The 17,926-nt window shown below is 44.6% G+C and overlaps 1 protein-coding gene across 2 annotated transcripts in view; it reads right to left on the bottom strand.

The window, feature by feature from the left end:
* Positions 1 to 1,925: 1,925 nt before the first annotated feature.
* SDR16C5 (short chain dehydrogenase/reductase family 16C member 5) overlaps positions 1,926 to 17,926 on the bottom strand; it is a 33,082-nt gene continuing 17,081 nt past the window's right edge. For both annotated transcript variants that reach the window (XM_073329405.1, XM_073329406.1), the window contains exons 4-7: positions 9,931 to 10,030; positions 7,698 to 7,842; positions 2,905 to 3,027; positions 1,926 to 2,273 (exon numbers count right to left, since the gene is read on the bottom strand). In XM_073329405.1, the coding sequence (XP_073185506.1) occupies positions 2,144 to 2,273; positions 2,905 to 3,027; positions 7,698 to 7,842; positions 9,931 to 10,030 (498 nt within the window). In that variant the 3' untranslated portion in view covers positions 1,926 to 2,143. The remainder of the gene's footprint in view (positions 2,274 to 2,904; positions 3,028 to 7,697; positions 7,843 to 9,930; positions 10,031 to 17,926) is intronic.

Raw genomic sequence — 17,926 nt, 5'->3', positions numbered from 1 at the left:
GGGTGGTCAGCTTCAGATCATGTAAGGTGCCTCTTACCCCCGTCCAATCTCCACCCAGGTTGGGAGGTAAAGCCCCGTAGATAAACTTTCGAACTCTGGGGCTGCCCTGACCAGGGACAGAGACCTTTGGGTCATTGGACTTTTGGGACTTTGGGTGATTTGGGGTTGCTGGACTCAAGAACCAAAGGGAAAGGGGCATGCCCCAATTTGCTTGGGATGGGTTTTTTTTGCTCATGGGTTGTTTTATGAATCCTGTTGGTGGTGTTTCCCCAACATAATGACACATTGTTTCTCTGTGTTATTAAAAGGCTTTTGCTACACTCAGACTATGTGCTTGCGAGAGGGGAAGTATTGCCTCTTGGAGGCGCCCAGCGGGGGTGGTATATATTTGTCCCAGGTCACTGGGTGGGGGCTCGAGCTGGTTTGCATTGTGTTATTGGAATGGATCCCCTAGATATTGAACCCAGCCCTTGTTGCTGCCAACTCTGACGGGCAGAAGGGTTACACCTCTTTCCTTACAAGATTATGAAAAAATTAATGTAACATTGTTTGAAATTATACTAAAAGCCCCAGCAATTTAAAGAATCAAGATTACCACAACACCACAAATTCTGCCTTTTTATGCTTATACAAAATCACTAGGCTGTGTCATCGGCATACACAAGGGATCTACACTCTACACCTTGGATCAATATTTCCCAAACTTCTGAAAGGTAAGTTCCCCCTTCAGGAAATGAAACCAATTATGCCTTCCACAGCTACACCATGTGTTATTAAAGGCCTATTAGTTTTAATTGATGTGTCTTCTGCATGTCCCTCCTGAGCTAGCCCTTCATGCCCATTCCCCTACTTTGGGAAATACTTCACCCATCTTCACCCATGGTTCTCAACCAGGGGCATGTGTACCTCTAGGGCTTCGCAGAGGTCTTCCAGGGGGTACATACACTCATCTAAATATTGGCCTAGTTTTACAACAGGCTACATAAAAAGCACTAGCAAAGTCAATACAAACTAGAATTTCATACAGACTTGTTTATACTGCTCTATACACTATAGAGTATACACTGTACTATAAGTACAATATTTATATTCCAGCTGATTTATTTTATAATTATATGGTTAAAAAGCAATTTTTCAGTAATAGTGTGATGTGACACTTTTGTATTTTTATGTCTGATTTTGTAACCAAGTAGTTCTTAAATGAGATGAAACTTGGGAGTATGTAAGACAAATCAGACTCCTGAAAAGGGTTCAGTTGTCTGGAAAGGTTGAGAGCCACTGCCCTATGATACTTCCTCTCTTTTCATAAGTATTTTGACAAGCAGTGAGATAGTTAGTAACATTGACATTTAAAGCATTATTAGCGACATCTGAGTTAGCACCCATTGAAATGCATGGAGCAGTTCACACTTCAGTGCTATTGTTTCAAGGTCTCTGTAAGCTTGGACAGACATCTTTCCTTTGGTTGCACTCCAGATTTTAACAGTTTTCTTTTCAGTATAATAGCTAGAGACTTCATTTCGTTTTAAATGAAAGCACAGACTCTGAAGAACGTTTGAAAGGTCTGTATGAACCCCTCAAAACTAGTGCTTTACTGTCCTCCTTGGACATGTCCCTCACTTTGGGGAAACACTGCCTTAGATACAACCTTTCAAATTACTGCCTATGCATGGAAGTGAAATATTCTGCAGAACTAAGAAGTAAAGGCAGTGGCAATGCAACTTTTTCTATTCAGCCCCAATTATTGTCCTGGAGGAACTACCTTTAACAATATGAGATTATGTCAATCTCTCCATGTCCATTAAATCTCACAATCTCTTCGCTGTGAGAGCCCATAAAGGTAACAGCTATGTTAATTTGTGACCTCGATACCCATTACCTATGGTACTGAGACAGGTCACTACATTAACTTTTATTTGCTTTAATGAATTACATACATATGTTGAGGGGAGAATATGCCTGTACTGATGGAAAGAAGAGAGAACAGTTGAGGATAAAAAATACTGAGTAACAGACAGCTATCAGAACAAGTATGACATCTTTAAACACCTAAAGTATCATATAGAAGAGAATTGATCTAAGGAAGAAATAAACCTGAAGAAATAACCCATTATGTCCATTAACTGTTAAACATGAATTTTGATTAGCTGGTATCTGACATCTTCAGAGCAGTGTGGTTTTGGTCCCTTCTCTTCCGGTCTCTGACACCGTCCAGATTGTTGAAAATACCAGCATACTCTACAGCAAGGAGTAGCACTTTCTTAGGTACAAAGCTGAGGAGACAAACAGCATTTCTAGTTAGTCTTGATGGTATTTTTTAACTATCCACCCACTAATTCTAACTAACAAGGAAATAATAAATTAATACTACATATAAACATAAAATCAAATATCTGTCAGGGATGGTCTAGGTATACTTGGTCCTGCCTCAGCATGGGTGGATGGTATAGATGACCTCTTGAGGTCCCTTCCAGCCCTATGTTTCCATGATATAATACTTTACATTTCCAACATTAGTCTTCACACCACATTTAACAATCCAAGTTTACAGATGAGGAAACAGAAGAGAGAGATTAAGCCATTTGACCAAGAGCACAGAGCTAGTCAGAGGCAATTTTAGAACTTGGGAGTTCCTGACTTATGGCCCCAAGTGCCTTCCTGCAGATCACACTGTCTTATAATTTGTGAAAATCCTTGAAATAACTTTTACTTGTGTATACATTTACCTGAGAAGTGTGTTGGAGGCAGTAGTTGAAACCACCCTTTCTTCATAGTTCTGTAGGTAACTAGTCTGAAAATTGATAGCCCAGCATCATATCTTATTGCACATTTTTACTAGCTTTGCATTCTGTTTAGCTACCAGGTATTTGGTGGGGGGGGAGGGGAAAGAAGTCCCATTCTTACTTTTTCAAAGAAGAAAGGCAATTGGTCAGAGGCATGAACACATAAAACTTCTCCTCTCGAATTGCATCCACGATCTTCCTGCCTGCATACTCTACATCCAAAATAGGAAGTAAAAGTGGCCTCCTGGTAAAATAGGACATGTAATTATTATAAAACTGTAAAACTTTACTCCTGGAATCACTTACTTCAAAACTGATAATTTCCCTTCTTCCTCCCACTTCAAATGGAAAGTTTTGCTTCTTGCAAAAAAGTAAAGATCCTCCATTCTTAGGCCAGGTTTTCACTTAACATTTTTGACCTAGTTACATCACTCAGGAGTGCGAAAGATTCACACTCCTGAGCAACACAGGTAAGCTGGCCTAACCCCCAGTGTAGATGATCTATATGGATCTTCCATAGGGCTTGCATTGACCTAGTTACTGCTTCTCAGAGCGGTGGATTAACTGGTGATGGAAAACCCCTTTCCATTGCTGTAGGAAGCACCTACACTAAGGAGCTAAAGCCGCACAGCTGCAGCACCATAGCTCTGCTGCTGTAGCACCTGTAGTGCAGATCTAGCTTTCGAGTCCCCCCGTAAGTAAAATAATTAGTAAAAACTGTCGAAAACTGTGAAATTTTACCTAATAAATAGCATTCATACAGGGCCCGTGCTGGAGCCCACTGAAGTCAATGGGAGTCTTACCCATAGTTTATTTGGTAAACATTTAACATGTAATGCTCTTTTGTGGCTAAGTTGTCAGATCTCTGTATGTGCAAATGCACCCATAAACTCTGGGCAGCTGTGTGGGCAATTTATGCACTCACATGCACACAAAGAGGTGACAAAATTTGGCCCTACATCAGACTGGTTGCCTTTTATGATCTGATTTTCATTTGGTCTTATCTAAGTACTATCTGTAGCATAACTTCCTCAGCACCTCATCTGCCAACAACGCTTCTTGCCTGCCTGAGTGAGGGCAGTTTGTAATGCCAGCAGGTGTCCACTACAGGCTGATTCAAGAGGAAAATTTTATTTCAAGTAGGCCACTGAATTGATGTGGGTCACTTTGAGATGGAATCTGAAACAGTGACCTATAAGGCAAGGCTCCCTGTCTTGCTACCAAATCCAAGCTAGTCATCCGCGTTTGAGTGCACACAGTGCATGGAGTCCACACACAGGATTACAAGGTTTGTGAATTGTACCTACCCCACAGTGTCTGGTATTATTAGACTATGTCTACATTATGGATCGTATGCCAGCATAGCTATGTCGGCATAGCCCTCTAGCATAGACACAGCCAACACCGAGAGAAGGAGTTTTTCAGTCAGTGTAGGAACACCACCTCCATAAACAACAGTAGCTACATTGACAGAAGCACTCTGCTGTTGACATAGCTGCATCTACTCTGGTGGTTTTGTTGGCATAGCTGTGTCAGTCCGGGGTGTATTTTTTTCCCCCCACAGCTGTGACTGATGTAGCTACGCTGATATAGTTTAAGTGTAGACCAAGTCTTAGGCACTTACATAATTATATCTATCTATTGCATATACCATACATTCGGACCTGTACATTTTTCATGTGTTCCAGTGGATGATTTCAAGTTATCTGCTTCATCAGAGGCAGGGACTAAACCCTGCTGAGCCGTCACTCTTGAAAATATGATGGGGAAGCTCCCCACCTCGGCTCTTGCTGGAATGTTTGTGTGTCTGACATGGCAGGGCTTTCCCCTAGTTTCCAAGCATACGCTGCCATGCCCAGTCTCCTTGAAGTATGAAGTATTGTCCAAACGTAAGCAAGTAAAACAAACAAAAACAAGTCAAACTGCTCACCTTATCCCCTACGGTTTCATGGGCTCCCCTCCCAGGGTCTTTGGTAATCCCCCTCCTTGCAGCTTCCCAGTCCCAGCCAGCTCCCTTCTCAGCCACTCCTTGTTCACTAGCATTGCTCTCAGCCAGCTCTTCTGTTCTTCTGGAACAGCAGCTCGGCTCCAGGGCATCCTTTCTGGGCAGCTGGCCGCTACCACAGGAGTTAGCTTCACTCCACTGTGGTTCCTCTCTCCTAGTTACTCCCCCTCCTCCTGTCCTCTGACAGGCCTTTAGAGGCCCAGGTGTAGCCGCACCCCCTTTTTTTTGGCTTTACTGGCCACAGCTGCTCTGACACAGGGAAGCTGGACCAACAGCCTGCAGGGGTCAGTTACCCTGTGACAGCATCCTTCTTTACTCTGGGGGCTGGGAAGAGAGCCCTGGAGGGGAAACTGGGCAGAGCCCCAGACCTGCCAAGTACTACTTCAGCTGCTTAGGTCTGCATGCAGACAGCACACTGAACTGTCCGAATGGTTACTGACTGATGAGCAGAGCCATTGTGGTAGTGCACAGAAAAACCAAGAACAATTGCATTGCTTGAAGCTGCTAGACCAGTGCTTTTGTGTACATTGGCACTGCAATGGTGCAGTGCCATTAGGGTGGATGACATAGTTGTCAGTCTTGCTCAGAGGAAGAGCAATCACAATGACAGTGTGAGCACCTGTGCACCATTGGTAGCGATTGTATGTGGCCATATGATGTGTTACAGGTGGCTAGGGGGCTGGAAAAGTGATTGCAAGGCCAATATTCTCTAGTGTAGGAACATCATAAACCAGTACATGTTTGACTTCAGTGACCATTACAGACGTTTTAAGGGGTGACTCAAATAAATTTGACTAAGTTCTGTGTTTCGCTTTCCAGAGAAGCAGCACTAAGGCATAGCTCAGGAGGACGGGAGGCAAAGCTGGCTTTAAACCACTTGTGTATTTCTCACATTTTGAGCTGTTCTGAGGGCTGGAATGGCCTCTGATGTAAATTAGAACAGCTCCAGGACTGCTCTGACTTATGGCAGTCTTCCCAGAGCCATCTATGGGTTACTCCATATCCTAGAACAGACTCAGCTTCCCCTTCTATATGCAACATTCCCCCTTCGTCTTCCTGCATACTCCTATATAAGTTTGGGCATGAGTTCAGGCACTAAGGCTTTGTTTATGCTAAAGAGCCTATGCCAGCATAACCCCCTAGTGTAGACACAACGTACATTGACAGGAATTTTTCTGTCAGCATTGGAAAACTTCCTCCCTGAACTTCATTAGCTTTGTCAACAGAATCACTCTTCTGTTGGCATAGCTGTGTTTACACTGTGGGTTTTATTGGCAGACCTACGTTGCCAGAGGTGTCTTTTTCACACCTCTCACTAACATGGCTAGGCCAGTACCAGTTTTAAGTGTAGACCGAGGTTTAGTGTTCTGCATTTCTCAGGCACATGCAAAAGTGAAATAAGCTGAAATGAACAAAGGCCACTTTACTTCTTAATTAGAGCATCCACCTAGGGGTATAATTCACTTTAACTAATGCACTTTAAATTCAGCTTAACTTCTTGTGTAGACAAGCCTTCAGTTATCAACACACTACCTTGCCTAATTTTTACCTGCCTGAAAGAAGTGTCCAGTTCAGGCATTATCCAAAGCCAGTTTAAGTCACTGGGCTTTGGTTCATGCACTTAGTGCTGCACCTCAATGTCCCTCTTCTTTACAGGTAAGTCGGCTGGACCACACACATGCTGAAGAAATGCATTTCTGAGTAAGAGTCCACAGCCAGTAAGACTTTTGTGCCGTCTGTGCTTGTGTCAGTTACTGGTCATGTGTGCTTAAGTGGATTCATTATTCATGGCTTTGTGCACTTATAAGCCATACAAATGGTATTAAAAAACAAAGCCAACTTTAAAATGGCTGGAGACTGAAAAAATGATTTCTACTGTTTACTAATTATATTTTCATACACGCTGTGACAGACTGACAATTTCCTGCAATGTCCTGAATGAATTTCATTGAATTAATTTAAATCATATTGAATTACGTTAATACTTTTGGGGTCCATTATATTAAAAATGCAATTGTGTATGTGTTATTGTAGCGTTGTATGTATTTCCATAGGAAGAGTAAATAGGAGAACAGCATGGGCTGATAAGGCAAATGCACTCAGGCTATAACATTTTCAGAGAAGCCACTCCCCTTGAGAGGCTCACATATACTAGTTCAAAATGGATTATCCAGGGACCAACAGACAAAGAAAAGGTTTTTGGATAAATAACTTGGTTTTCAACTGGCTCGGGCCTGAGCCAACAAATTGACAGAACCTCTGGTCCACGAAGGCCCCCAATCTTTAGGGTGGGGTTGGAAGGACTGGGCAAACTGAGGCCCCATAAAACTGCTTGTTCTGAACTCAAGCTGTGATGAACTTGTGATCACAAAGGAAACCTCTGGATGTGGTGTTGAAGGACTGCTGCTGCCAGAGCCCATGTTAGGATTGGGGAGCAGGGGGGATTATTTGGTAAGCTTATTAGCATGCGTCTAGGTTCTGTATTGATTTTAATGTGTTTTCTCTGTAGTGTTTTTACCTTAAGAATAAAGTAGGCATGCACAGGAAGTGTTGTGTGGTACCTTATTACTGTAGCAATTATACCTGTTAACTGTCTCTGAAGAGAAAACGAACAGGTGTCCTCGGGCAACTTGTCTGTGCTGGGAATAACAGAGTGAAGGCAGGGAACTGTGCTGCTTGGAAATACCTTGGTCAGAAGAGAGAGCTACGTGGATCTCCACACAAGAAATACAACAGCTGGGGAGCTGGAAGCATGAGAGTGGGTGCCCTTGGCTGGACCACTGAGGGAGAATTAGACCACTGAGAGGGCAGTTGCCCTGAATGGTGACAAATGCTAGATCTAAAGCCAACCATTTTTAGTATTCCACATGCAATTGCTTAATATGCAAAATATAAAAAGTTTTACTTACGAGACACGAATACCCGTGGATAATTCTGTATTTACGAAAGAAGGACAGACGATGGTGGTTTTAATGCCTTTCTTTCCTGCAGCCTGTAACTCAAAAGCTAATGACTCCAGAAAGCCAATTATTGCAAATTTACTTGCACTATAATCTGTAAAGAGAAGAAAAAAGGAATATTCAAAACACATCATTAGCATCATAGCAAGTGTTACTGCCTGAATTTAAATTTTTAGAATAAAATACTTAAACTTTGATGATAATGAGTTATGTTACGCTACTTTCTATTTTGTCAAAGGGCCCAGTTGTGCAACCCTTACTCATGTGGGTGAGCATTTATTGATGTGAGTTCAATGGATCTATTCATAAAAGAAAGAGCTCACTAGCATGAATAAGGTTTTCACAACTGGATCATTAGTTTTTCACAGCATAAGACTTATAATCTGACAACATACTCTGACAAGAGTCGCTGAGATATTGAAACATTTCAGTTTGTTACTGGAGCTCAGGTACAGCACTGGTATGCATGGAAAGAGCATCCTGGATATTTACATGCAAATAACAGACCAAACATCCTATTAGTTTCAGAACACCTGGATCCAGTACTACCCCAAGAAGCTTACACTGGAACAGAAACTATTTCCTTTGCTAAACTCTAAAGGCACTACCTTCTCAATGCTGCCTTTAAAAAAGAGGATTCCCTTCAGACTCTTCATCCAACAAACCACACTTTTTCTCTTCCAAGTTCTCATTAGTGTATTCTTCCCCTAGCTCACCCATTACTCCCTCAGAATCTCCTTTGGTGTCTCTTCATCCTCAGTTCTTTCATGTCCAATTCCTTCTCTTCCCTGGATATATCCTCAGCAAACTCATCTGCTCCCAAGACTCCCATTATTATTAACCTCTGGTAGCAAGAACTCTCAAATCTAACTAACTCTTGTCCAGTCTTGTGGCTCTAGTTGTCTTAGACATCTTCTCTTGGATGTCCTTCTGCATGTCAAACTTGATCTTTCCAAAACTGAAATTCTCATCTTTCCTACTAATCCCTCCCCATGTCATCTTCCTCCATTACCAATGGCAGCTCCATCATCCTTCTATTGCCCAGGCTTGCAATGTGGATGTCATTAAGGTTCCACAAACATCCTTAATACAGGCTTTTCCTAACTTTTGGTGTTTGTCTTTTCAACTTTAACAACATTCTTTTAACAAGTTTTTTTTTAAAGAATAAAAAGGAGAAATATTATATTATACACAAGTGTAATATTCCTTTCCCTCCACTTGTGCTAGAAGACTAATTTTAATAAATGACAGCGGGTGTAGTCTTATTCTTTGAAACAGTGTGTTACATGTGCAGGAGTAGCCCCATTTTATAGACAGAAAGATTCTGCCAAATCTAACTACTCAGATATGCTGACAGGAAGTGTAATTAAGTGGCTGAGAGTTAGGACTGTCATGTTAAAGACATGATTACATTCTCAGATTCTCAGTGGAGTATGTGGTCTTGCCTAATAGAAGTTGGGAAGAATACAGAATTATTAACACCAATTAGTAGAAGAAGCAAGACATGCTCCTAATATCCTGGCTGCTAGCACAATGGTATTTTGAGAGGAAGTATGAGAAGCTGGATGATCCATTTTGTCTGTGTGGAATGCAGAAGTGAGAGGTTGGGAAGCATACAACATGTGGATGGTTTGTTCAGAAATTTTAATAGCAAGCTCTACTGAGAAAAACACAAAAGGAAAATGGAGAATTTTAACAGCTTATAACTCATTGAATCAGAATGGATTTTCATGGGGATCATAAAAGGCACCTGTATGACACCAGGACCATCCCCCTACTAAATATAAAGTTCTAGCTGCAAACCATGAAGGCAACAGAGCTCTTTGCAAAATGTCAGAAAAAATGATAATGGGAAATATTAGGCAATGTTCCTGAAGGGATCACTGCTGTGTCCTCTGTGATAATTGAATTATCTGTTTGCTATGGTGCATACTGCTCTTTCCAGTCCGTGACGCCTGCAGGGGGCTTGTCTATGCTAAACAGGTATAATCATCATAGTTCTCTCCTTCAGTCTGCTCATAATTTTTACAAATACTTGCAGGTTTTTCATGAGTTTATACTATCTTTGCATAATAGATTAAGACAACGTTCCTTTAAAAAGCTGGATGAGATTTCAGAAGTAAAATGGTTAACTCTGAGTATACATTTACATTAATTCAGAATAGCTCTACAGCACACTAACCTGTCAGTTTATTGGCACCAATAAGTCCAGTTCCACTTGAGATACTAACCAAGTGTCCACGGTTACAGGCAATCATAGCTGGAAGGAAGGCTTTGCAAGTCTATGGAACACATAAGAAACCACACAATTAGGTATCAGTTAAAATTAGTTCATTCTATAATTAGGTTTTACAACTTCAATTACTTTTCAAAGCTTCATTTTTGAAACTAGGAGATATAAGATAAGGACTTTTCAAGGAGTAAGCTTTCCCCTAAAATCATGGAGATTTGTCAGCGCAGAGATTATTCTTATTTCATCTGCTTAGTGTTTCCTTCCGGTTTGACTTTGCAAGACTCACTGAGTGTTTTAAATTAGGTTTCTCCAGTCATAGTGATCCACTAGGGGGAGCTAGAAGCCAACTTGTCACGCAGACGGAGGCAAAAGGATGGTAATCGCAGGCAGAGAAGGCCTGTTAGCCATGCGGCAATTCTCAAAAAGGGCCATATTTTTGGAGTTTAATGTATCTACCTTAAACAGGCCCACATTACACATCATTTGAAAACTTATTTTATGTACTATGGCAAGACACCTTTCACTTCAGCTGGCTTGGTGTTTCTCCCTCTGGCTGTGGGGGCCTGGTGTAAATCAGTGCCACTCTGGCAGGTTTTTAATTCCTCACTTTGGATTTTTTTTCAGTATTTACAAGGTGGACTTCAGGGTAGGCCAGAGGAGCTCTCCTGAGCAAAACAAAAAACCAAATTCACAATGCAAAAAGAAATACCTTTCCCTGCCCCCTCTCCATGGCATTGCCTTACTACGCTGACTTCTCGTTGATAGTTCTTCCCCAAACAGAAGTTAACTTGGGTCTTTCACCTATGGGGAGGGGAGCAGTCTTCCACCCAGGAGAAGCCTTGCCTCCCTGCTGCAACTAGTCCTCCTGCAGCTTGCTTCTCATCCCTCCCTCACACTAGAAGAGGTTTTTTTTAAGGATCACCAGAGGCCCTTAATTGGTTCAGGCATCTCTAGCTAAGCTAAGAACTTCTTTTCAGATCAGAGGGAAAAGGGCCTTCACCATTCTAGGGCTGATATATCTGCCTTCCACCCTTTCTCGTGCAGGCAAGCCATGCTCGCCTTATTGCTGAAGAAGCGGGACCTCCGTGACTTACGGAATTGGTGTCCTGTCTCGCTACTCAGCATGGACTACAAAGTCGTAGCCAAAGCCATCTCGCTGCGGCTGGGGTCCGTGCTGACGGATGTGATCCACCCAGACCAGACCTACACCGACCCGGGTTGTACCATCTTTGATAACCTCTATCTGGTCCGGGATCTTCTGGAGCTTGGGTGTAGGGATGGTCTGTCGTTCGCCCTCCTGTCCTTAGATCAGGAGAATGCGTTCGACAGGGTGGATCATGGATATCTTCTGGGCACTCTGTGAGTGTTAGGCTTTGGATCCTGGTTTGTGGGCTTTCTCCAGGTGCTGTATGCCTCTGCGGAGCGTCTGGTCAGGCTCAACTGGACCCTGACCGACCCGGTCAGCTTTGGGCACGGAGTACGGCAGGGGTGCTCCCTCTCTGGCCAGCTGTACGCTCTGGTGATCGAGCCCTTCCTTGGTCTCCTCCGTCGGAGACTGATGGGGTTGGTGCTGTGAGAACCGGAGCTGCGGCTGGTCCTGTCAGCGTACACCGACGACATCCTCCTCATGGTCCAAGACCCGGGCGACTTGGTGCGGGTGGAGACTTGCCAGGGCGTCTACTCAGCAGCTTCCTCCGCTCGGGTCAAGTGGGTCAAGAGCTCTGGCCTGGTGGTTGGGGACGGGTGGCAGGCGAGCTCCTTCCCACCCGTGCTTCAGGCCATCCAGTGGAGCGCAGGTCCTCTGCTCGATCTTGGCATTTACCTTTCTGCCACGCATCTGGCCAGCCGCTGGAGAACTGGCATGGTTTAGAAGGCAGGGTGACAAAGTGGCTCTGGAAATGGACAGGACTACTCCGGTGCCTCTCCCTTCGAGGGAGGGCACTGGTGCTCAATCAGTTGGTCCTGTTCATGTTCTGGCACTGGCTCAACACCCTGGCCCTGGCCCCGGATTTCCTGGCCAACCACCGGACGGCGATTCTGGAGTTCTTTTGGCCAGGAGTGCACTGGGTCTCTGTAGAGGTCCTCCACCTGCCCCTGGAGGAGGGAGGGCAGGGCCTGAAGTGCCTACGCACTCAGGTCCATGTCTTCTGCCTCCAGGCCCTGCAGAGGCTCCTTTATGGTGCAGGCAGGCCGGCATGGAGAGTGCTGGTGCACGCCTTCCTGCGCCGCTTCTGAGGGCTCTGATATGACTGACAGCTCCTTTATCTCCATCCTCTCTTGGCTGCTGTTCTTCTACCAGGATCTGCTCCGGACCTGGAAACTGTTCTCGGCGACCAGGTCCATGGCGGCCACCGAGGGAGCAGATCTCCTGGTGGAGCCCCTGCTACACAACTCCCAGCTCCCTGTGCAGGTGGCGGAGTCCCCCTCGGTGCGCCAGAGGTTGGTCCTGGCAGAAGTCACCAGAGTCGGAGACCTCCTGGACCACAACCATGGAGACTGGCTGGATCCCCTGATGCTTGCTCAGCGCATGGGGCTCTCCAGACCTCATACTCCCGGGTGCATACTTCAGGAGGTGAGGGCCGCTTTACCACCTGCTGCTTGGGTTTACCTCAACCGGGTTCTGCGAGAGGGCACGCCCCACCCACCCTCCACCCCGGGCCCTCTGGACCTTTTCATCGGGCCCCTACCCCATGGACCCAACTGGCCCCTCTGTACCTTCAACATGAGCTGGCTGCATGATTTGCAGCAGGTTCTTTTCCAGACCACGCCAAGAAAACATCTATACATGCTCGCACTCCACACCCTTCACTTCGTCACCCTTGTGTCCCACCCTGACACAAAGTGGCGGGACTTCCTGCCACCTCTCGAGGGTGAGGAGCCCTGGTGGGTCAGCCTATATTCCACCCTGGTTCCGAAGCCCGCCGGGGATATCAGTTGGCGGCTCCTTCATGGGGCCGTGAACACAGGCGTGTACTTGGTGCGGTTTACCCCTGTCCCGGACACCTGTCCCTTCTGCGGCGTGAGGGAGACCCTGGCGCACGTTTACTTGGAGTGCGCCAGGTTGCAGCCCCTATTCCGGCTCCTCAAAAATATTTTGTTATGTTTCTGGTTGCACTTTTCCCCTCACCTCCTTATCTATGCACTCCCTATCCGTGGCCCCACAAAGCCACGGGACCCCCAGGTCAGCCTCCTCCTAGCCCTGGCTAAAATGGCCATCTATAAAACCAGAGAGAGAAGGTTGGTCGATGGGGTCTCCTATGACTGTAGGGCCTATTTCCGATCCTCTGTTCTTTCACACATCTGGGCAGAGTTCCTCTGGGCGGCGTCTGCTGGCTCCCTTGATGCCTTCGAGGAGCAGTGGGTGCTGTGCGAGGTTTTCTGCTCGGTGTCCCCGTCCGGTTCCCTTCGTTTGACCCTTTGATCTCAGTTCTGTCCCTGTTTTTTCATTAGTTGTCCCCCAGAATCATTTGGTTTCCAGGTCCTGTGGAACTTCCCCTTAGGCTGGGGGGAGGTGCTTTAGCAGTGGGCGGGCTTCCGACCGCCCATCTCCTGCATCCCAATAGGACCACTCTTTTATAGCTGTGAGGTCTGACTTTGCCACAGTACGTTTAGATGAGGTATGATCTGAAGCTGTTAGTGGTGCCGTAAGCCTGCAGGCCAGGTGAAACAATGGTACCCAGAATGAGAAAGTGTCATTTTTTTGCACTGTTCCAGAAACACTGCAACATGACTACTGTTTAAGTTAATTTCAACACCTTACTGTGGTGTTTATTGGTCAAACCTACTAAACGACAGTTTAATAAAAGACTTTTATTGGTTTTGCATGGGCAAATTTTTTTTTCAGAAGTGATGAAGCTGTTTAGCATGTGGCAAAAATGGTGAATATCAACACTTTGCAATTTGCAAACATGAAATACTTTGACAATTAAGAATATGTGATGTGAAAACATCTCACCAGTGATTATAAAGCTTCTATGCAGTATTTTTGATTAAAATTTGCTGGCCAGGTTATTCTCACATTGAAGATATTGCACCAGTATCAGTAGACTGTGTGTCCATAGCCTGCACTGCATAATGGATAGATAGAAATGTACGCAAATTCCTAATGCTTCACCATTAGTAAGCTTTTGTACATACAGCATAGCTCCTAGTCTGCCTTGTAGAAGGTTTTAATTTGTAATTGTCTATGTATGTAGTACTAGCCTTTGAAATATTCTAGAAACTAGCCTTTTAATTGACTTATGCATAGGTCAGTATTAGAGATGACAATACATAGCTTCATATTATGAATATACAAAAACTATGAGAGAAAGAAGTGGCATAACAAAAGTAGTAAAAACAAAGTCCACCAACAAGTCCTTGCTCTGCATTGAAGAGGGGTGAAGAGCATGTTACAACTTTACCACCTGTCACGGGGTAACTCACCACACTGTCACCTCCTGCTGGGCGTTTCAGGAATTTACTCAGTCCCAGCGGGTGCATCCTCGGGTGGTGGTGGCTCTCCCATCCTTGCATCCATCTACAGACCCATTCTCTCCTTTCTCTCAGCGTCTGCTTCATGGCACAGCCCTCTGGTCATGTGTCCATCCGGTTTCCCCCCCTTCCGGGGGCCTCTTCTAATAATAGTCCAGCTGCTCCTCGCAGCGGCTTGGCAGTCCACCGCTGGGCTGCTCCTTCATCATCTAGTGGGGAGGCCCTGGCCCAGGAACCCTGCAAACAGCAGCTTCCTGCTGCCTCTTCCTTCCAGCTCACTGTCTCTATTCCTTGGACCATTTCCCCACAGCCCCAGTTCCTTCCGCTCCTGCCTCTGGCTCCAATTCCTTTGCTCTTTTCCCAGGGCCTCAAGCCTATAAGTCCTGGCAGCCTGCCAGGAGCCCTCTAGGAAGCCAGTTGTCTCCCTAGGGCTCCCTGCAGCAGACTCCCTCACTCTGGGCTGCAGCTTCCTTTCATATGGGCCAGCTGGGCCCTGATCGGCTAGTCCAGCTGTCGCCCTTATAGTCCGCAGTCGCCATCCTAATTAGCTGTTTCCCCTGCAGCCACTCCTTTGGCTGCCTTGCACTTAGCCTCCCTAGGCTGGTTTTAACCCTCCCAGGGCCAGTGCGGGGCAAGCACTCCATCACACCACCATATCCACAACAATATGACAAACCCATTTGACCCTGAATCACATCCAGAGGCCCTTATCAACATACCCAGTGGAGTATATGTAACATCAGATGTATACGACTCTACTGAAAACAGCAGATGTTGGTGAAGAACAAATGGAGAGATTTGTGAGAGGGGCACTTGATTCTGATGGGACATGCTGCTTCTTTAGCCCAGTCAAGAAATCTAGCATCAAAACATTTTCTGCCATGACCAAGAAAACCAAATTTAAGTCTGGTAAGGGAAGGACAATCACAGCAACTATCAGTCCAGACATTTTCTGCAGAGCCCTGTCCTTAGCAAGATGCAGAGATGATATTTCAATGGCAACTGTTCTTAGTCCCTCAGTGGGACCTGTGCCTAAGACCCTCTTGCATGCTGACAGACCACTGAGAATAATATACAAAACTGAATTAGGACATCAGCTGAAAGCTCAGGCTGAAAAAATCCATGACCTAAGATCATGCAACAGAGAAACTACAGTGTACAGAGATGCTATGGCTGTCATACAAAATGATGGCTGGAGACAAATTCCACACATGTGATGAACTGGCTGCTGAGTACTTGAGGCAGATCCTAAAAGGATTTGACAAAGCCAGTTCTGCAATCAAAGTCTGACCAATATGACAACAGTAACCCTGCGAAAATTGCAGAAAAACAGCACCAGGCAGGATCTAAGGTTGGCTGCAAGAAATATCAGGTGATTGGTGGATGCCCTGTACATCCATGGAAAAAGTTTCTAAACCTGGCATCCAGTAAGCAGTCACTTGTAAAATTCCTCTGTGAATGTATGGTTCAAAATGCAGCTGAGAGTGTAGAGACATATACAACACAAACACTCCTTCTTGCTGGCGGCTTTTCCAATGGTGAAGTAGCAAAGTAGAGGTATCAAAGAAGCCCCAAGGTTTGTACAGTACTCAAGAGGAAGCGGACACAAGGATGCTCTTCATGCTGTATGTGTTAATACAGCTTTTGGATCTCTTAGGGTCAAAGGAACCATAGTAATGATGTCACCTGATACAGATGTTTTGGACCTTTCTGTTCACTACTTTCCAAAAATGGAACACATGGATAATATGTGGATTGAAACAGGCACCATTACCAGCACATCGGACAAATGTAACTTCATACCTGCGCATGCAGTTTGTGATGCACACACTCCTGACTTCTGCAACATACTTCCTGCTTTACATGCATTAACAGGAGGTGACTGTCATTCCTAACGGGTATTTGGGGGGTGGGGGGCGGAATCTGTGTTTAATGCTGTGAAAACAAAGGAAGCTGACATCTTCAGAGATCATGCCAAATATGGAGAGTGTGATGGACAATTTCTTCATTAAAGAACTTGGTAGCAGTGCTATATGATTGGAGTGAGAAAGGATAGAAGACTCACAGAGACCTGAATTGCTTGCACCTCAATCTAGCCATCAAAAAAGTACAAGTCACAGGCCAAACTCCTCACCATTTGAGGACAGTTTTGAAGAGCATCTCAAAAGAGCATCTTGGCAAAATAAAGATTTGGATGTCTTCACACACAGGTAAATAGAATATCAGATCAACATTGCAACATGGATGGAAAAATGTGGATGATTAACTACTTTCTGTATTCTTCATGGGCTCAAAGGCACCTGAGCTTCTACAAGACCTTATTTGTGCCTGTACCAGTAGGGTTTGGTGCACAATCAACTGTCTCTGTAGTCAGAAAATCTTGCTTGCACAGAACTGTATACTTGCCAAGGCAATGAAAACTGTGGTAACCCACTTATTCTTGACAGATATCATGATGATAATGATGACTAGAAATGTCAAATTATATCTGTACAAAGCTAACAGAAATGAATGCAAATATTTCAAACTGGTCAATTTACTGCATTTATGGTGTCATTGTGTATCCTTGTTGCTATGGTACCAGCACCACTTGACAGAGCCACATCATACTTCATATTTAAGTAGACATAATAAGCTTTTAAATTATGTACAATGTGGATGTGTGTAGATAGGATACGTTAAGTTGACCAAATCGGTGGTGCCTGCCATTAACCTATATGAGGCTATAATTTTCCTACCCATGAAGAGCTCAGTCGCAGCAACCTTCTGAGTAAAAGCTTTTAAGTGTAATAAAGCTGTTTTCCATTTTGCCCTTAAATATCAATCAAATAGAGGAACCTGGTAGTCACAGATGATTTTCCACAATCACTAATAGATTCAGTTCGCTCTGGCCTGTTTCATTTCTCCATTTTCCAGCAGGTGGAGACAAAGCAGAACACTTTGCATGACTCCTCTCCAGAACTTTGAAACATGAAAGTTAGCTTCCAACACAGGAAGATGCAGGTTGGATTACCTATTACCAAAATAAAAAGTGCTCTGTCAGAGCAAGCATGCCAAAGTTAAATAGGTACAGAGTGCTTTGAAACTTGCAATGACTAATTATTACTCATTCTTCTTTGTAAAGTAAGCACTCTTTGGCAAATCCTCTCCTTCAGCTTCTCCAGGGCCATGAAGGTCAGTGACAGCTGCAAAATCAGTGTGGACCCTCTGTATATATTGGGAGAAGTAGTATTATAGGACCCAGCACAGAACATCCACGAGTCCTACATGCTGGGAAGCTGTGATCTGTTGAGGCTTATTGAAGTCCAGCACAAAGGGGTGGAGGAAAAGAGGCACAGAGTAAGGAGTTTGCATGGTCTGAGGAGGAGGCAACCCTTGATGGTCTCATAGAATCTTTAAAGTAATCTCTGCTTCTTCTCCTATTACTCAGGCTTTGTACAGTGACCAGGATTTTTCCCTGTGGAAGAAAATC

The sequence above is a fragment of the Lepidochelys kempii genome, chromosome 2 (assembly GCF_965140285.1).
Source record: "Lepidochelys kempii isolate rLepKem1 chromosome 2, rLepKem1.hap1, whole genome shotgun sequence".
NCBI lineage: Eukaryota > Metazoa > Chordata > Testudines > Cheloniidae > Lepidochelys > Lepidochelys kempii.
The sequence above is the reverse complement of the archived record's forward strand: the minus strand, read 5'-3'. Positions and strand labels throughout refer to the sequence as shown.